We start from the raw sequence: 19,940 nt of genomic DNA, 5'->3' as shown, positions 1-19,940 counted from the left end.
AATCACAATATCGTACTTTTTGATTCAACGAATGTTTGATCAATACAAGATCATACTCATCTGGTGTAAAAAAATCTTAGTTAACGGAATTGCACATTTAGATTAGTTGGAAAAATCACAGCTAGGTACAAGCAACTATAAACATTCAGTTCAGTGTAGCGGTTCAATCATGGAACAGTTCTGATCAAAAATAAAATTGAAATTTTTAGGCTAATTAAGGCAATTGGTAGAATCTTCAGTAACGCAATTAACTACAATTATTCGCAAGTCGGATGAAACGTATTTTAGTTTCCGATACGACGCCGCCGCTTGATTTTGCTCGAGATTCGAACTGCCAAACTATAGAACAGACTTCGGTTTGACTGTTGCTCACAATCAGTTAGATGACGAGATATATTTGTCTCGGTGATACGAAACTATTGCCAGGTGACGAGAAGAGATTTTGTACAGAAGTGTAAAAATTTCAACAGTATTTTAACAATTTCAAAGCAGTGAAACAGCCAATGAAATACTTCAATTAACGAATGAAATGCTCGCAATCAACAAAATATTTATTCGACGTGAATCTTTCGTTCATGTCATTGGTCCAACACACTGAAACCTTCCTATTTCATTACCGTTGTTTTTCCGGCTGTTTTACGCGTTGGAGTTTTGTGGGTTTTTTTGACCAACAAAATGTTCAAAAGTAGGTAAATTTATTAGCCTATTCGTGATTGTAGATTAATGTCGATAAATTCATTGAACTATTTGTGTGTAAACAATTTTGTTGCTGTTTCGACTGATACATACATTTGAATAATCAAAAGTATTTGCAGTTAGTCGAATTATATTCGCTGACTTGGATCAACGAAACAAGTGGTACCTACAAGATATAGATTTGTTTGGTCCAAGCAACTTGATTTGTTTCTTTCATCCGTCAAAATTTCCCGACAAAAGGCACATTAGTTTATTCAACCATACGTATTAAACACTGTATAAATTTCAACGGAACTAATAAAAATCACTTGGTTTATCGAAATCAATTTATTTACTAAATCACATGCAGGGGTCAATTCAAGGGGATCAAATTTGATTTGGCGGAATAATGAATTCTTTGACGACAAAAAAATATTTAGTTAAAGCGATTGCTCGCATTCTTTATCCGGATCATTGAGTTGACACGAACGAATTATTGTTCGGACGTACCAAATTTTAAATCAAATCGACCGCATAGTTCAAGTAACTCGTTTGGTTCATCTGACCAGACAGAACTTATTATGTTAACTACCGTAAATTCATTTTCACAAAATAACGATTGAAGCAACTAAAACTAAATTTCATCCAACTAAATCGATTCGGGTGATTTTCTATGTTGCATAAATTAATATTTTCCTTTGATTTATAGAGAGTGGAAAATTTTACGATTAAACAATATACCAACACGTTTCGCAAAACATTTATACTTCTTTGTTGCAAATATAGCTTATATTATACAACAGTTTATTTACTTATATACAATACAACAATATACAATTCTTATGATCCTGATTTGTGTAGACGTAAGGTTTGTTAGATATCCTTATTCTATACTCGTATAAAAGTTTCTAAATGCGTACTTTGTTTACATGGTACACTTCTAACTATACACATATCATTGTATACGTATAAGTTATACATATGTTTGTGTGTGTGTGTGTGTATATATATATATATATAGAATATATATATAAATAATGTATATAAATAGGTTGATTAGCCTAGCACAAGTTTGCTGAATATTAAATAATTATATATATATATTGTACGTATATACGTATGTAGTGTTTCAAAATATTTTAATACAAATTTCTTTATCCGTTACCATGTCGTGTGCAACGCGCGAAAATAGTCGATAATGCCAGTCACATAAGTCATGTACAATATCACGCTTGTCATGTAAAACTTTATATACAATAGTCAAAACATTAAGAAATACAACACTCAACTTCGTTGAAACCGGGCCACATCGGCTCCATAGGAATGTAGAACCTAATAATTTTTGATCACACATTACCACACAAAGTAATACCCATGCGATCATGATACACGTCACGAAAATGATGATAAACTTTATTGTTGATCAGTTGTGTCGATTAATAACAATTTCAAGTTGAATCATATGAGTTACTATTAGAAATCATGTGGAAAATGACTACCTTTCGGATACCAGCCAATAGAGATAATCGACAATAATGAGGAAATTTTTTTTTCTTCTTGTACAGTCAAGATTTTCGAATTATAATGGAATTTCGGTAATCTGTAAAGAATTTTTCTCGAAAGCTTATTAGTATTGAGCTTTTATACCTGATTTGCAAAAAAGCTTTCAATGTAACAAATTCATTTAGCAACTGGATCGTTGAATAAATTTGCAAGTAAAAAATATGGCATACAAATGTTCGAATAATGTCCAATAGAAGGCTGGTATTTTCAAACACCCTGTGACAGTGATGAAAAAACACAACAGAAATAGTAAAAGAATAAATAAAACATTGATTAAAAAAATAGAAGCACTGGTTTGCACTGTAAAATTCGCACAGTTTGATGATGGGATTCTGAAGAAAAATCAATTCTTGATTATATTCGAAATACTATATTATGGCAAAATTTAAAAGTGAAGTTTTGGAAAACGAAACGAAAAAAGGTTGAATGCAAATGAATAAATTAATTAGTATAATCGGGATTATCAACAACAAATTACGATCATAGCAATTTGAACACAAACTGGTTAGTTTCATTTGGTTTTTATGGCATGGACCTAATATTTGGTTTCATTGTTCCTTAGCTTGCTTCTTAGTCATTGAAATCTCTAATCTTACCTAAAAATAAATTACCTACTTCTTCACGAAAATCAGCTATTTGATCAGCACTTTTTTTTACGTATACCATAGTAGTAGTAATAATAATAATAATATCAATAATAATAATAATAATATTAATAATAATAACAGTGACCTAAAGGGAATTCTTTTAAACATCTGTACAATATACAAAACTCTAAGTTACAATTGTTTGTAATTTAATATTTCCTATATAAATATACTTATGTGAATGCGTTGCGACTGAAATTATTTGATAACGATAAATATTACTATATACACGCTATGTTGTATGTAGCTTAGACTTTTTACAAAGACCATTGATCAATATGTGTATCAAAATGGGATGGAAGAATATCTTATAATACGTGTATATGTTTATATAAATTTTTCATTTTGGTTATTATATCAGTATCAGCTGTATCAGGCAGTTTCTCGTTTAGCACTAGGAGATGATAGCGATAGATGATGCGACATGTATACGCAATTGTTCTTGTTTTTCCTATGATAGTAGAAGATAAATATAATAGTTGACAAAAGTAGCGTCTGGGACCTTTAAAACTTGTTATTTTGCAGCACAGATTTTGAAAATATTGCAGAAAGGCCTGGTGTGTACTATCCCATAAAACATATTCGTTATTTAACAAAGAGTGTTGTAAAAATAACTCAACAAAGCCAAACTTAACGCATGCGTAAGAAGCTACTATCATATTTCGACATAATGTAAATGTAAAATACAAATCAAAGTGCCACTTCAAAGTTGAGAATTTCGAAAAATTTTATAAAAATACAAAATTGTAAAGAGTGTTACAAAGTTTTGTTGATTTCTGAAATAGAACGTGAAATTGCAAAATCAACTGTTTCCCGGAGAACGGAAATATCACAACTAAATAGTATCTATGTTGTAGTCAATTAATTTGATTAATATTAGTGTAGAGTTTATGAAAATTTTACCAATTCGTTACAATGCTCAACTAATAAACTCCAAAATTTCATATAGTGCCTTATCTTTTCCACATTTTGTTTACCTATTTTGATAGCCACCAGTCCTCAAAGGTTTCAGATCTGGTTCGAACTAATCACAGTGAGATTCCAAAACTCCAAAGAAGCTTACTGTAGCATAAGCGACTGCAAGTTTCGAATCAGTATTGTGTCTTTGACAGCGTTAAAAACAACTTTTATATTTTCAGTGTCTACAGCTGTGGTGAAATGATGGAATAACGATGCTTTATGTTCTCTCCTGACCGATATGAACATATTCAAGATGAATTTCTGTACATCCTTCATGGAATGTGAATCTCCAATAAATTCCGGGAAGTACCAACGCACGTCCGTGTCGGTTGATCGCACTTTTTTTGCAAGTAAATCCGTTTTGTTCAAAAACAAAATTATTGATATTTTTTCAAATAGGATATTGTTCACAATCGTATCAAAAATATTCTTTGATTCTTCCAATCTGTTTGTTCGCCTGGAAAGAATTGTTTTATACGTTCCATCAGTTTATTTCTATTTGTGTAACTAAATTTAAGAAAATCTTTTACACACCGAGTCAAACAACCAATAATTAATATTTGTAATCCTGTAAGACTGCACTGAATTCTAATGACTGTCGCATTTTTGAAATCTCTGTAAAGTTCTAATTCAGAATCGTCGAACTTCTGTATCAATCCTGGCTTAACGTGTAAAACAGATAGTTATGATCATGATTGACTCTTTCTGTTGAAAACTTACCTATCTTCCAGTAATACTTGGTCAAACTCAGAGGAAGATACAAGGAATAGGATTGATGTGACACAATCGAAACACTGGAACCATTTTTGTCGCTGTGATCGCTGTCCACCGACATCAACGAACAGGAACGCTTTATTCTTTATTGTTATAACACACTCAGAAATACCCTTTGTAGCTTTTCGACAGTGCAGAATATCTTGTTGTGTCGGTATATAATCCTGTAAATAAAAATAAGCAGGTAAATAAAATAAAAATGCGGAAAACATATCAATATTTCAGTTTACGAAACCCAATCGCCACAAGATTTCTTTATAAATACCGAACGAGAAATCTGGTCTACGAATAATATTTCACCTTGAAACTTGAGAGTACCTTAATTAAATTTATTATGATGCATGCTTACCACACGAGCAATCCTTTCCAAGTCGTCAAGAAAATATTGCACAGAGTCACTCTGGAAGCATTTAAGAAGAATTGATACATTAATAATATTACTACTATACAGTGCGCATATTTCAGTGATGCTTCATACAGTAATCAAATTCAATTTGAAATTTGTAATTTCTGTAGAAGTATATGATAACAGAAGATGATTGTTTGTTTACAATGGGCATAACTTTACACTTGCGGTTAAAATTTAGCATATAAAGAAAATCATCTTTAATTGTAGAACAAAGTTTTACCAGCTGGAATTCTCGTCTTCGATCGAAGGCTTGCTTAATTGAAGCATCATTCCAGAGACTTTGCAGGGATGGAACGTAGTGTAGAAATAATCTAGTGTCTAAGATTGTAGTATTTTCAAACTTAAGCAACTGATAACCAATATCATAATTCTTAGGATTTTCCCAAGGAATGTTAAGCTTGTCACGAGCATCAACGAGCACTTTCATTCCTTTGATGATATTCTGATAGATAACATGCTGATATTCCTTGACAAGTTCCGGCTCGAACTTAACTCCATGAATTATTCTCATTTGCTTAAGAAACGTAGATTTTCCACTTTCCCCAGCCCCAAGTAGCAGTAATTTTACTTCACGTCTTTTCTCCTGACGTTCTTTTTCCAACTCTTGATCTATTTCCTGACTCTTGAATCGCTGCTCTATTTCCTCCTGGCTGAACTTGAATCGCAAGCAACAGGTACATAGCCATGTTAACATCGCTGCCATTTTGGGGTCAATCAATTTTCATACACTCCTCAACGCATCTGCGACCTATTTGGAAAGATCACAAGTATGTAAATAAAAGAAATCAATTTAGTGATCAGAAGATCGGTACTTTCTCTCTTCAATATTAAGTAAAGAAACAATGGTTTATCAAACTTGAAACAGTTTAAAATAAGTTACTTTTTAGCTTCCGTAAGGCATGAATGTGTACATGAATTCTTATCATCTTTATCCATTTCCTCAATTTTTACTTCACACATCAGGTGAAGAGTTATTGTAGTAATAGTTTTACACATGTTACCAAAACTACGATCTACTCTTACTGACAAAGGCAATAGATTAGGTAAAAGGAAGAGAAGAAAGCCGTATACAGTCCAAAAAAATGTTGTTACCAGTAGGATGGGATTAATAATAACTAATTATTGTGCGAAAGTTGACCAAATCTTGGGATACGATTCATGTAGGTCGAATATAGAAGGTATGTTTAACTAGACAGAAACAAAAGAATGCAGTTTCAATTTTTCAAATGGCAGATCGGCTGGTGAAGTTTGTCAGTTATGGTACATTGAAACTCATATGAGTTCGTTGTTTTGCAATTATATAAATAATTGTCAGTTTAAATAGTTAAAGAATGATTAGATTTCATTGAGAATAAAATACCGTCACACGTCACACTCCATTATCATCCGGTGTCTAGCAGCTCTGCATTTACAGGATCGCTTCGTGAACATAATACGGCTTAACGAAGCGTCATGACTATATAATTTTTGTCAACTTTATTTAATGATAAATGAATTACTTTTGGAATAGGAAAATGTCGCCCTACCATAGCATCGCTGCCTGGCACAAGCACTACATTACATCAAAAATACCTATGGCACTAGTCCACAATCGGACGCAGTCTGTAGGACCTGTCACAGCTTTTATAATACCTTCATACATCAACGCCGCGGTACCTTAGCGCTAGTGGGTAGAGTCATTGAGTAACTGTTCTTATAGAACTGTAACAGCAACAAATAAATCCACGGATCCATGGATAAACTCACAGGATAAACTTGCCGACGCTCCTTATAGGATTTTTTCGATTATGGTGTTTAGGACAGCTAGCAGACAGTTATCATGATGCTTTATTGCCATACAACGATCATGGTTAGCCATAAGATTGCTCTACAGCACGGTGTTACAAAAAGCACAACTAAAGATGTGTAAATATTGCTAACCTTATGGACTTTGCTCCCCAGGTAAAGGCACGGTAAGCGGAACTGCATGGCGGGGGATGGAGGGGATCGCTGTATTCTTGGTGTGCCGACTGAGCCGATTTAACATTGGAATCCCATAAAATGCGTCGATAAGTGCAGAACAATAGAATTACCCTGGATCCACCCAGCCGACTGGACGCCTTTATGAGGCATTGTATGCCAAGTCAACCTACTAATAAGGTTGAAATGTTTGATTTGGCTCAAACGTACCTTGTTGTATTTAGTGAAAAAAAGTTCCTGGATTTTTTCAATTTTTTGAAAAATACATCAATTTGAACTTTTTTTTCATATTGTGTGTTGCTGAACGTACTTTTATGAAGATGCGACGCAGAAAATCATCAAAAGCATTCTTACTGAAGTTTCTTTACTTTAAGATTACAATCATTTTTAAAGTTGATTGTGTCAATGAATTGTTTGTCTTTAATTTTCGAAAATATTACTGATTACTCCACAAAATTTGAGGCCTGGTGGCATCATGAGAAAACGATACTTCGTTTTTTAATTTTTAAAATTGATGAGTTCCATTTTTCATTTAAACTTCCAATATTACTTTCAATGCATTAAACAATGTCTTATTAAATATATTATTAGTAAAAAACTGCAAACCAAGGCAATCAGAAGTATCATAAAGTGAAGTTCTCAACAATTAAAGATTATGATAAAGTTGCCAATAATCTTAATATTTACTATTCAAAGGCTGAAACAATAACAGGAACTCAAAAATTTCATTGTGTGAATTCGAACAAAGATGGATCTTTTACATTGAGAGTAATTCCAAGCTCAAGTGAAAGTCATTTATGAAGCATATTCGAACGATGACACAAAAGGAAAAAGGATAATAAATAAAAAGCTCGTTCAAAATACTTATTTGACGTTTTCACAATTTTGGATTAATTCGATTTGCAATTTTTTACTACTGCGTGTTCAATGAGACATTGTTTAAGACATTCAAAAGTAATACTTAAAATTTGAAATAAAAAGAATAGGTTTCATCAATGCTTGAAATCAAAAGAAATAAAAGGAATCATCTCCCTACGTGAAGACCAGGCTTAAAATATGTTCCATAAGAGGTAGTATTTTTGAAAATATTTTTAAAAAAATCAATCCATTCAAGTGTAAATTAAATAAATTCAATTTTCAAATTAAAAAACTTGAGTAAACAGGCTTTCATTATTTTATCATTGAAATTCCAAAAGGTACGTTCAGAAACATTCAATTTAAGAAAAAATCGAACATCCTTTTTCACAGAATTCAAAAAGTTAGCCAAGTTTCAGCCAAATCAAAAATATCAACTGAAACGGAAGGCTCTCATTTTAAAGTTGGTTTTGTCATTCATAATCTAGCCACCAAAAATGTGTTCAAGTGTGTTTAAAAAACGACCGTCCATAACCTCGGCCGCTTTCCTTTTACACCAACTTTCTAACACAACCTACGTCCGTGGACATAATTCGACACAAAGAGATTTCATTGGTCAAATCTAACGGAATGTACGAATAAAATCATTTAGTCTCGTGCTGTGTCAGAAAACCACGAAGTAATACTAAGGTGACCGAACTCAGCCAAGGCTGAGTTCAAAAGTTGGCTCATTATACTGCATGAAAAAGACCAAGTCCGCAGAACGGAATAGCTACATGCTCGCGCATGCGCTGTCTGCAGTATAGCCGTGTCCTCTTCCTTCTCACTGAGAGTGCGAGTGAGAGAGCTGCATGCAGGTACGTAAACATCATAGACTGCGTTAGCGAGGTCATGGCCACGTTATTCTCCTATGCCGTGTCCACTCCTTTACTGGGTGCTTTCCATTTACTGACTCAAGTCGACTTGTGTCGCTATTTCTGGTGTATTTCTTTGCCCAGATTGGCCGGTTACACCAGAAATAGCGGCACAAGTCGATTTGAGTCAGCAAATGGAAAGCACCCAGTCTAGTCTCCCTGCTTCAAACTTTCGTGAATACCGTCTAGTAGATCGCCACCATTATTGTTTACCTCATCCTCACCGACGCATAAAGTCCCTGGCGGATATCCGCCGTACTAAGACATAATAATCACAGAGCTCAACACAGGGAGTATAGAGAAGTAGGACCACCTCTTATTTTTACACCGTGGTCAACGGCCACGGTGTTTGATGAGCACTATTTGCATTGCCAGCAGCCCGCCGCATTCCTTTTTATTTTCTACTTGGGCTCTGAGCGCGCGGCCGGTGGTGCAAACAGTGCTCCATGGAGACTAGAGTACAGGAGCCCAATCTCTGTATTGAAGATGCGTCCACGAAATCATGAGAAATGAGGGTTCCGCTACAGGGGCGCTGTCGTCACTCTGGACCGATGATGCCGCACATATTTACGTTTATTATAATTATTGTAATTTTGATCACTGTATTACTATATTTCTAGGATCAGAACGTCCGGAGCGGCGCTGGTGATAAAACCGTGCACTATTAAATCTCGGAGTTTCGTGGACCTGACTCTAGTCTCCATGCAGTGCTCATCCAACATTGTGGGCCGTAAAATTCCTAGATATCAAACGTGTCAAAATCTATCTAACGACTCGATAAGACCGAACGATACTGCAAATCGCATGCGATAAATTTCGATAATTTGAATTATCTTCTATTGTACAATGTATTTACTATTTCGTGAAGATCAAAAAACGTACCATTCAATAATTATGTATTTCTCCAGAAAAAATTTATCATGGACCCGGAAATACACACAGATTACACAATAATGAAGTAGATATATAGATATTGCCCGAGGTATTGCACTAGTTCTTGAATTAATTCCAGCAATGTTTATTCTTACTTTCAGACGATTTTCAATAAGTAAGGTTTTTTGTTCTTCGGTTATGTGTCTGCATTTTTTCTTTACAATAGCTAACATTTTCCAAACATTAATTTATTAAAACTTGATTTTTTTAAATGCTTTCTGGATGATGCTTATGATGCTTACGATGCTTGGGACACTTCACGTTTCTTCTCGATGCAATGTTTGGAAGAACCGAAGAACACTCGTCGATATGATTCTTTCCGAATTTCTCTTGTAAACTCAGCAATGCTTGTCTTGCTTGCTGTTGCAAAACTCGGAAATTATCGCATGTAACAAGACGTATGCGACTGCGTGGTATTGGAGATTACCTAATTCGAGTCGTCTGCGATTTGGTCTGCGCGATAATTATCGCATGTGAGAATTATCACGAGTTCAAGAATAGGTCCCCAGGGTTTCTCAAGACTTAGAACGGACTCGGAAATTCGCTAGATTTCATCTGCATTCCGTTCCGTCATTCTACATTCCAACGATTCCACCCTACATGGGACAGCACCATAATACGTGATGACTATCTCGTATAAAAACATTGGCCATCAGATCAAAACTGGTGTGTTTGAATGCTCCAAGCCCGGCGTAAATCTGATTTTATTTTTATTAGTTTTGTTTAGATGAAATATTGATTCCACGAGAATCAACCTACGGAGTCAATCACAGTGGCCGTCATTGTTTGTTAATCGACAGCAGAGTTGACTGGTGGTCAGCATAGAAACTTCCTCCACCAGGAGCGTACACATATGCCAAATCATTATGGTGCCCGTGGGGTCCCAAATTTCTGAAATTTTGTTTTCACGAGAACATGTGCAGAACATCAGTACTTTAGTAGAAAATACCGATCTTGTTTTGTGCTTTTACTTCTGTGGTATATTCCGGAACAGAAAACTACTTCATATCTACCAGCAGGATTAGTATAAAAGAATGAGTCAACACAAACTTGTTGATCATTCATAGTAACATTTACTCACATAGAGATATGTTACCATTCGACATAAAAACGCAGTCTTACGATGGTCTGTAAAAATAATAGGATTAGCTAATCGATCGATTAATATTTGGAAGTAGAACAGAAATAGGGTAATTGTCAATTTTTTTATTCCACTACATTTCTTATAGATATCACCGTCTTTTTCATGACATGATTAGAAATAAATTTTACGATCGTTGCCCTATCATAGTTACCATATTGTTTCGAATGTAAGTCGAGGTTTTATGTCGCTGAGATCACCCGCCATAATCGTCCTTGACATATATACGCATTTTAAATTTTTTTACAGGAATCTATATTACCGATTGGCTAAGTTACCTTATCGACCGTTTGATCGTAAAATTCGACCAATAAAATTTTACGCTGCGGCCGCGTGTGTTATTTGCGAGATATCGAAGATTTGAACTTCAATTTTTTCGGCTTGGCATCGGTTAGGTGAAAACAATTATTGCAAATTAGAAGACGTAAAAATCATTGAATAATTAGAAATGGATATCGTAAGTGCAGATACAGTGGAATTTACGGATGCGCAAATATCAAGTTAATAAAGGAATTCGAAAGTCTTTTGACGCCAATTTTCAATTGATGGTAGTCCGGGAAGCGGAAAATACTAATAACTGTATGGCCGCGGAAAAATTCAGGATCTTAGAAAAAAATGTACGTAATTGGCGAAAAATGAAACCGAAGCTAAAGAATGCTTGTTCCACACGCCAAAGCTTTCAAAGGACTAAAAAGTAGGGATATTTCCCGAAGTAGATGAAGAGGCATGACCTCTCAGTTGCAAGTCCTGGACATAGTGGTGAACAAGTCGTTCAAAGACAACTTGAGGAGTTGTTATACCAATTGGATGCTGAAGTGGAAAAATAAAGAAACCATTCGTTCCTCTTTTGTTACAATGGATCAAAACCACCTGGCAATCCATTAAAAGTCAAACGAACGTCGCAGGCTTCAAAAAATGTTGCATAAGCAACGAAATAGATGGAATGGAAGATGACGTGCTATGAGAAAATGAAGATGATCCCATCCCAGAAAACGAAGAGTCAACAACTGAGGAGAGCTCTACCGAAGAGTCAATAGCTGGGGAGGGCACCGATGGAGACTCTGCTGATTAAAATATACCTGAATTATTTAGTTCTCCAACTTTGTTTGCTCCAAGTTAAATGTATGAAATATATTTTTTTTAAACTGCAATATTATAAATAAATATCCATCTGTGATAATATGTACCTAATTTGCTTCTGAAGTTCGACTTATATTTGAATCCAAAAACAATCCGGAATTAGAGGTGAAAAATTGGGCGTCGACTTATATTCGGACCAACACGGTAAATGCAAACCAGGCATTTTTTTTCTTTCTTGGCCTTCCCCGACGAATGCTTTATCGTTAAAACCTCTTGGTCACGAATCTCAACTCACTGTACACATTCTGGACTGCCTCAAAGTTGCTGCTGTATTCACTTCGTACAATTTTATGCATTTTGCTGGATTCATTTTGTGCCTTTTGCAGATCTTAATCATGTTCTGTCTATACCTAGCACAGCAGCCTTTCGAAAATCAAGGTACCTCAGCTGGAAAATTGAAAACAAATCTTCATTAGACGTCTGAGAAATCACGGCTATTACATGCTATAGTATAATGTTACATAGCGCATAACATTTTTTACTCATTACATATAATATATGCAAATAAATTGTAATCTAAGCTTTTTTAGTTTTATACGTTATATCAATTCATATCATAAGTGGGTTAATTAAAAAATTCCAGGCTAGTGCATTTTTATAAATGCTGATACTGTAATATTTTCGATATCAATTTCTGCAATGGTGTTATATTAAAAAAATTTACTACATCCATTTCCTACCTGCTGTAGGCAGGCATAATTACAAATTACTTTTTTCTCATTTGTAACTTGTAATGGATCACTCATAGATTATAAATTACTTTTTTAAATTTGTACTGGATCACACGTCCATTATGCATTATGCATTACTTTATTTATTTGTAATGAATAACGCATTCATTAAACATTACTTTTTTATTTGTAATCGAGCATTCATCCATTACACATTGCGTTTTGTATTTGTAATGTAGCACTCATCCATTTCACATCAGGCAGTGTTATGTGTAATTCACAACTCTGGTCCCCGGGTAGGCTTTCGTGGACCTGGGAAGGATTCCCGGATCGCAAGATTATTTTTCTCAAAAACAAATTTTCCAGTATAAAAGGTTTTTCCCTCATTTCCGGGACGAATTTCCGATTCAGAATCCTACGGCTTTGGAGCAATGCAGAGCAAGTTTTCACCTATCCAAAATCATTTTTAGAAATTTTTATGTAAAAAAATTGGGGGCTAAGCTCCCCGTCGACTTTTGGTTTTCGTTTGAGCACTATTCATTTGACAGCATTGTGGTTCTGGAGCAATGTTCGGAACCACTAGAGCAACTTAGAGCAATCGCGAAAAAATCACTTTTTCAAAAACAGGGGGCTGGTGTGAAAAATAGTTTTTTTATGTTTATTTGTTCAATTTTGGGTTTACCGAAATACATTTCTGGAGCAATGTAGAGCAACATCGGAGCAAACCAGAGCAACTATCGAAATTTGAAAATTTTGAAAAGGGGGGCTAGCATCTCTTACTTATTCAACGCATCGAAATACGTAATTCTAGATGGGTCTGGTCAAACGTACAGACCACTTTTTTTTTTTTGTGTGCCGGTGTTATATACTGAAGTTTTCTAAGTTCCGTATTTTTAAGATATCTACCATCTATCAATTCTGGGAGCATGCAAGACTCATAAAATTTTACTAGTCAGGTAACATTTTGCTATGCCAAAATTGGCTGTTTCTGTGAACTTTAACAGCCATCTTACCTTTCGGAGTTGACGAGTGGACAGCACAATGTTGACTTTGTATCTTGGATCTGGCAAATGTAAGAACGAGTCTCATTTATCCTGTCAGAATTTTTCTTGTCAAAAATTCTGTGACCAGTTCCATGTTTTTGTTCGATGACCTAGTCCGGAGTAACATCTTTGGAACTGAAGGAGCATTTGATCTCAACAATGCCATCATCGTTCAGCAAGCCATCTGATGACACACCCCAATATGCATTTTCCGAATCAATGAAGAGGACGCAAGGGATGACTGCAACTTCTTAAGTTTCTTCAAATTGTTGTTGTACTTTTACCTCGCTCTGTTTCGCATACTGCAGAGCAGGAAAAAGTCTTTCTTGCAGATACACAGTACTCACTATGTTCGTGGAAAGTGTAGTCGGTTTCATGCGACACACCTTTACAAAATTCGATGCTATGAGTAGTTTTCTCCTCAAAGATTTTCATTTGCCACTGTTAATTTAGCCTCTTGTCAAAACTTTGATGAAGTCTTGCTCTGCCTGCTGGTCTGTTAGTTTTTTATAATGCAACCTAATTTGCACTTTGAAATCTGCAACAGAAAGACGAGGGGCGGCTTAGAATTTCGACCATAGTCTTGGCCCGAACGAAACCTTAGCCCACAGGACTCTGCTGACATGTACTTCTGTTTGGGTTCTTTTTTTCTCATGTCTTTCTCTTCCAGCTGTTTTACATTTTTTCATTTGAGCTTTAGCTGCAGGAAATGAAACAAGATGGTTCAGTTTTTTCAAATTTTAGTACGATTTCTGTGAGTTGAATTTTACAGTGCATTGAGCGTTGTGAGAATATCTTCTTCCTAAATTAATACACTTTTCTGTAATAAACTAGCTGACGATAGCATTCTAGCTTTGCATAGTGCTTCTGGTGACGTTGTATAGCAAACTCTCGGCATGCCAATTCAGGTGTGTAATCGCTTCAAAAATCCTATCGAACAATCCTATTTCAGTCAAAACTGGCACATTATTTTTTTCGCCTTCTTTCGGAATACCATCACAGAAGTATCCTAATCCAGCGCATCGCGTGTGTTCACCAAACACATGATTTGGAATATTGACCATATCTTTTCTCAGACGTTCTACTTTGTCAGACAACGAGATATCTTGGGTCATGTGGTACTGGCTTGCCTTTACCACAGCCGTGCAAATTCTTAGTGTACTACCTTGGATAACTTTTCGCCATTCTCCGATAGCTTTCGTAGCTTCTGACGATTCCTTCATTTTTGTTTTTGAATCGGATTTCAATTTAGTTTTAGCAATTTCTTTGATCTTGGTGGTAAGATTTTGTAACAGATGGGTCGTGCACTCGATTTTCTTCACGTAATAGTCATCATATGGGTTGCACTCCAGAATTTTTTTGTAGACGCTGCTGTCGCCATCCACTATCAGTGCAGAATATACTAGTCCGTGCATTTCCAAACTTCGTATAAATCCTTCAGCGATTGCACTGCTTTCTATATTGGAAGAGCTCTGATTACTCTCTTCATTTTTGAAGCATTGGTGTTCTTTGGGAATCTCGTTCTTTCTTTCAGCCACATTACAAGCTGTGCAGTACTTGTTTCGAACTGCTGCAAATAGAACTTTTTGAGTATGGAAGCCGACAATAACACTAAGACCAGACAGCGAATCATGTTTTCCAGATCTATGTGGCCTTTTTATCCAAGTTCCATTTGCTACAACTGGGATGTACGGCACTCCATTCGTCATATCACCACGCAGAATTGCGAGCCTTTTTTCTTCCTTGCCAGCTACTTTCATTTCTGCTTCAGCTGCTTTTTCGAAATTTGAAACTTCCGTATCCTGAGTCTGCCATTCGGTCATGAATTGAACATTTGTCGAATTAAGAATCTCTATTAGTTGAGAATATTCTATCCCGGTAGAATTTGTTGTAGCCACTATACTCTCACTAATCGAAAGGTTTTTTGCTTCGACGGGCTCCGCTGAAATGTATGCTCGTGTCGAACACATTTTACATTCAAAAAGAAACTTTGTCGTCAGACCTACATGCTTTGTCAATACATAGTGTAGAGAATCAAAGTTGCAATTGTAAATTGAATTATGATAGTCAAATTCCCTGTGCAACTCAGAGAGCATGTATTTTAAATCAATAGTGTATCGAGTACCTGGATTTTGGATATCAGCTTCGTCTACATGTGCCGGTTTAACTATAAAATCTGTGAAACTCCCATCACAACTGTTATCTACCTGCCATATATTATTGTCGTGTAGTCTTGATCGAATGTCTCCAGTTTCATCCGTTCCCTGTTGCATTTCAGCACCGTGCGTATATTTCCTTGAAGTTTTCTCACGTTGATGAGTCGCCTGTTCCTGAGGTTCTTCTTCCATGACTACCATGTAGGCGTCATCTATGCGATTCACGACTGTTTCTCTAGCGACAACATCCTTCAATTGATTATCCATGATATTTTGATCATATAAATCTAATTCAAATTTTAAATCGGCAGACTCGGAACTTTGAGGCGCCGTACCTGATATGTTACACTCATTTGCGACCTGCTTATTCACAAGATGCACATTGTCTTGGCGTACCGTTGATAGTGCTACTGCATGTGCCTTCAATCTATTTCTGCGTTCGCGGAATTTGCGTTTTCGACTCGGTGGTTTCACGGATAACCAGTATCTACCATGCCCTTTGTGACCACTTTTACCCATTTTCCCGTGAATCTATATTATTAAATCAATCTGAATAGGGGTACGTTCCGATACTGATCTAAGGCGTTTTCAGCTACGTTAACGGTCAGATATTCGCTCAATTCTATGGGAGCTTTCCAGCAACGACACAGAGCGACACAGAGCGGCACTGTGTCGAACATGGTGCTATCGACAACGACACAGAACGACACAGTCGGACACAGCTGCGGAGCATGGTTGGACACTGTGTCGGATTCATTGCTGCCAATTTTTTAGTTAGAGATTTTATGTTCGACGCATGGTATTGTTTATATTTATTTATTAAATGTAATGATAATCTACATGCGTTTCACAAATGTTTTTTTTTTCCTGGAGCGCTCAATGATCCTAGATTTTTCGTATAATGCATGAGCGGACTCTAGTGACTGAATTAAGAACCTCAAACCGTTCCACAAGCACCAAGGCACAGTGTTCGACCGTGTACAGTGTCACACTGTGTCTCCTTGCTGGAAAGCTCCCATTACACACGCCGAGCGAGAGAGAATGAGAGAGAAGTTAAACCTAAAACGGTTGGAGTGGGGTGAGTGGGGCGTATCGTATGCCCATTACTGATCATGCCCATAGGGATGAACTGCGCAGTCGATGTATGTATCGAGTTGAAGAACTGATTAAAAAGAGATAGCAACAGCGAAGTTCCTTCGGGTGTATTCCGAAATATACTTCCAGTATTGCCGACCGTGACGTCACGCAGTCAACTGCGAACTGCGTTCCGTTTTTACTACGAGTTGCCAGTCGCAGTAGAATCGGGACGCTACACCGAGGACGCGGCCATCTTTCAGGTACTGCAACTGCCTCACGTCCTAGACCGTAGTGGGTGCTTTCCATTTACTGACTCAAATCGACTTGTGTTGCTATTTCTGGTGTAACCGGCCAATCTGGGCAAGGGAATACACCAGAAACAGCGCCACGAGTCGACTTAAGTCAGTAAATTCATGACGTCACTAACTGGTGGCAGCATCGACGGCAGTAAGCTGTCGCGCGATTTCGGAACGCGGTTGCCAGTACTTGCAGTACTGCAACTATATTTCGGAATACACCTGGGGTAGGCCCGAACCGGCAGGCTCGTGGGGGAAAAAAAGAGTCGTGGCGGCATCGGCGAAGAAAAGAAGCTATGTGCGGGGGGTGTTAGTAAATAAAGTTGAAATCCAAAAGAAGGTTGGTTTCATTATACTAAAAATCACTACAAAATGTGAGAATTTAGTTCAGGGCCCGATTCGCAGTATTGAGCACCGTCTGGAATATAAGCACTCTCGTTGCGTATTCAACGTTTTCAGTGTACGGAGCGAATATCGCAACCAGTGATCGCACCGCACTCGAAACTCCACACGTGGATGTACACTTGGAGACAATGAATTGACGGCTAATTTTTTACACTAGACAGTTATGCTGGCACACACAAGGTCCCTAGATTAGACAGGTCAAGACACGCGTGTTCCAGTTTTTCTCACTATAACGTGGGCAAAAATGTTCTATACGCGTTCGCCCAAAAAATATCAAACTTACATTACCGCATTTTTGACCAATCTTGCTCAATTTTTTAAGGTTAAGCATTAACGAGTTGCGCCCTTAGTGTCCTGACGTTCACGAAATAAATAGAAGCACGTCTATATTTTGAGGTTAATCATTGTGACAGGTCAGGAATCAGAAGCACACCGGGTGCTTTCCATTTAGAGCACAGTGTGACACAATGTGCAAATTTCTATTGTAAGCGACCAATCCGGACAAAGGAATAGACCAGAAATGTTTACACCGTGTCATATTGTGCTCTAAATGGAAAGCATCCATTGGCATACGAAACTTTTGGCGCATTCTGACTAATTTTTTTGCCCACGCGTGTCTTGACCAGAGATGAGTAGGGAGATCTCCAACGCTCGGCTTTTCGTGATACCAGCTAGGTTGGAGCGTCGACGCGACACCTAGGCGGCCACGCACCGAAGGTGGCCTATTTCCGACCTGACACCTAGGCGGCCATGCACCGAAGGTGGCCCACAATCGTGCATATATAGATATACTCGGTCGCTCGAGCAAGCGGTTGCCAATCGCATCCTTGTCCCCGCTCGCACAAATGTTTCCAGGAATGCAAGAATTGGGATTTTTTTGTTTCAATTATGAATGTCAGCGAATAAAAGTATCTCCAGATTTGATAAATTTTGGATTCAATTAGCGGACGTTGAACCAAAATAATTAACCATTCCCAGCCCGAATACTTTTTTTTTTTTTTTTTTATTAAATATTATTTTTTTATTGATATGAAAATATGTGACGCCTGGTGTTCTCGAATATTTGTATACGCAGTCTATGGAAAAATATACGAAGCCAGCTCGATAATATTTATGCAAAATGTGCAATGGGCAAGTGGTTGGAGGAAATTTTTTTTTTCTCGAACTGAATCTTCCAGAGAACCATCAGCGAATTCCAAGCAAGCTCCATAAACATACCGAGCAAACGCGCGATCACGGACGTAGCTGTGGTGTGGCTGAGTGGATACCACATGAGGATGAATTTTCAATCACAGGTTTTTGCGCGAAGTTTTCCTGTATTTAAGTTAATTACTGCTGCATTTGCTATAATACTGCATTCAAGTCTTAAACAAAACACTAAAAAATTGGTTAACCAATTAATGTAAAACAAAATGTTAGATAGAGCTTAAACTAAGATAATTACAAGTGCAATATTGTAAATATTGAGCATTTATTGTTCATCTAAATAAATATGGTTTCCTCCTCAAAAAAAAAAAAAAAAAACATGAGGATGGAGTGATGCGGGACACGGGTTCGATCGCAGTTCACTCTTTTTTTTTTTTATTTTTAAATTCAATCCCCGCTTTTTCTTGTATTTTCGGAGAGAAAAAACAAATCAAAGAAAGAAAATTTCGAGAGCCGGTCGATTTTTTCCTTCTTTCCTTTTGCTTTTTTCTTACTGAACCCACCTTTTTTGTAGTGGGGGTAACCCAGAAGAGAACAAATAATTGAAACAATAAAATTCCGAGAGCGAATCGATTTGTTCCCCATTTTTGGCGCCTCTTTTTTGATAAGGAAAAGTTTTGACAGTAATGTAAAATAGAGATTACTAAACACAAATGTATTGTTTTTTAATAACACCGGCCCACAAACAAAAAAGTGGTCTGTACTTTTGACCGGACCTACCTATCTTTATGTATTTTGACGCGCTCAATCCGAATCTGAAGTCAGTTTTGCCCGTACACCCTCAAAATTTTGAGTAAATTGCAAAAAACCATAAAAATCGCCAAAAATTAGCATTTTTGGTAAGAAAAAAATTTATGGAAGTATAGACTAAGTATGATTTTTATGCATTTTGGTCCGCTAAACCCAAATCTGAAGTTTATTCAACCATAAGCCTTTTAAAATTTAATTGGGCCGGTGGTATTAAAAAACAATACATTTGTTTTTAGTAATCTCTATTTTCCAATACTGTCAAAACTTTTCCTTATTAAAAAAAAAAACGCCCATTTTATATCAGTCTTGACGAGCATTTCTTAAGAAGTTTGAGAGATACGAGATCGGAACGACAAAATTATTTCA

At 36.5% G+C, this 19,940-nt stretch overlaps 2 protein-coding genes across 13 annotated transcripts; both read right to left on the bottom strand.

Moving 5' to 3' along the window:
- Window positions 1-1,438: 1,438 nt before the first annotated feature.
- Window positions 1,439-7,107, bottom strand: LOC124220614 (guanine nucleotide-binding protein subunit alpha homolog). 6 transcript variants are annotated; one of them, XM_046629783.2, is made up of 5 exons: window positions 6,949-7,107; window positions 5,249-5,776; window positions 4,969-5,019; window positions 4,566-4,783; window positions 1,439-4,302 (listed from the first exon to the last, which is right to left on the bottom strand). In XM_046629783.2, exons 2-5 carry the CDS (start codon window positions 5,729-5,731, stop codon window positions 3,945-3,947), a joined length of 1,110 nt encoding a protein of 369 aa, XP_046485739.1. In that variant the 5' UTR covers window positions 5,732-5,776; window positions 6,949-7,107; the 3' UTR covers window positions 1,439-3,944. The 6 variants fall into 6 exon arrangements, with proteins under 6 accessions (XP_046485739.1, XP_046485737.1, XP_046485738.1 ...); XM_046629781.2 differs by lacking the exon at window positions 6,949-7,107 and adding an exon at window positions 6,555-6,658; XM_046629782.2 differs by lacking the exon at window positions 6,949-7,107 and adding an exon at window positions 6,601-6,655.
- Window positions 7,108-10,880: 3,773 nt separating this feature from the next.
- LOC124220612 (uncharacterized) lies at window positions 10,881-16,798 on the bottom strand. Of its 7 annotated transcripts, none has more exons than XM_046629775.2 (3): window positions 13,655-16,798; window positions 12,821-12,953; window positions 10,881-12,357 (listed from the first exon to the last, which is right to left on the bottom strand). In XM_046629775.2, the coding sequence occupies exon 1, from the start codon at window positions 16,357-16,359 to the stop codon at window positions 14,533-14,535; it is 1,827 nt and encodes a 608-aa protein (XP_046485731.1). In that variant the 5' UTR covers window positions 16,360-16,798; the 3' UTR covers window positions 10,881-12,357; window positions 12,821-12,953; window positions 13,655-14,532. The 7 variants fall into 7 exon arrangements, with proteins under 7 accessions (XP_046485731.1, XP_046485727.1, XP_046485730.1 ...); XM_046629771.2 differs by lacking the exon at window positions 12,821-12,953 and having other exon boundaries at window positions 10,881-11,894; window positions 12,018-12,357; XM_046629774.2 differs by lacking the exon at window positions 12,821-12,953 and having other exon boundaries at window positions 10,881-11,891; window positions 12,018-12,357.
- Between the last annotated feature and the right edge of the window lie 3,142 nt (window positions 16,799-19,940).

The sequence above is a fragment of the Neodiprion pinetum genome, chromosome 5, assembly GCF_021155775.2.
Source record: "Neodiprion pinetum isolate iyNeoPine1 chromosome 5, iyNeoPine1.2, whole genome shotgun sequence".
Taxonomy (NCBI): domain Eukaryota; kingdom Metazoa; phylum Arthropoda; class Insecta; order Hymenoptera; family Diprionidae; genus Neodiprion; species Neodiprion pinetum.
This window is presented reverse-complemented; position numbering and strand designations above follow the sequence as displayed.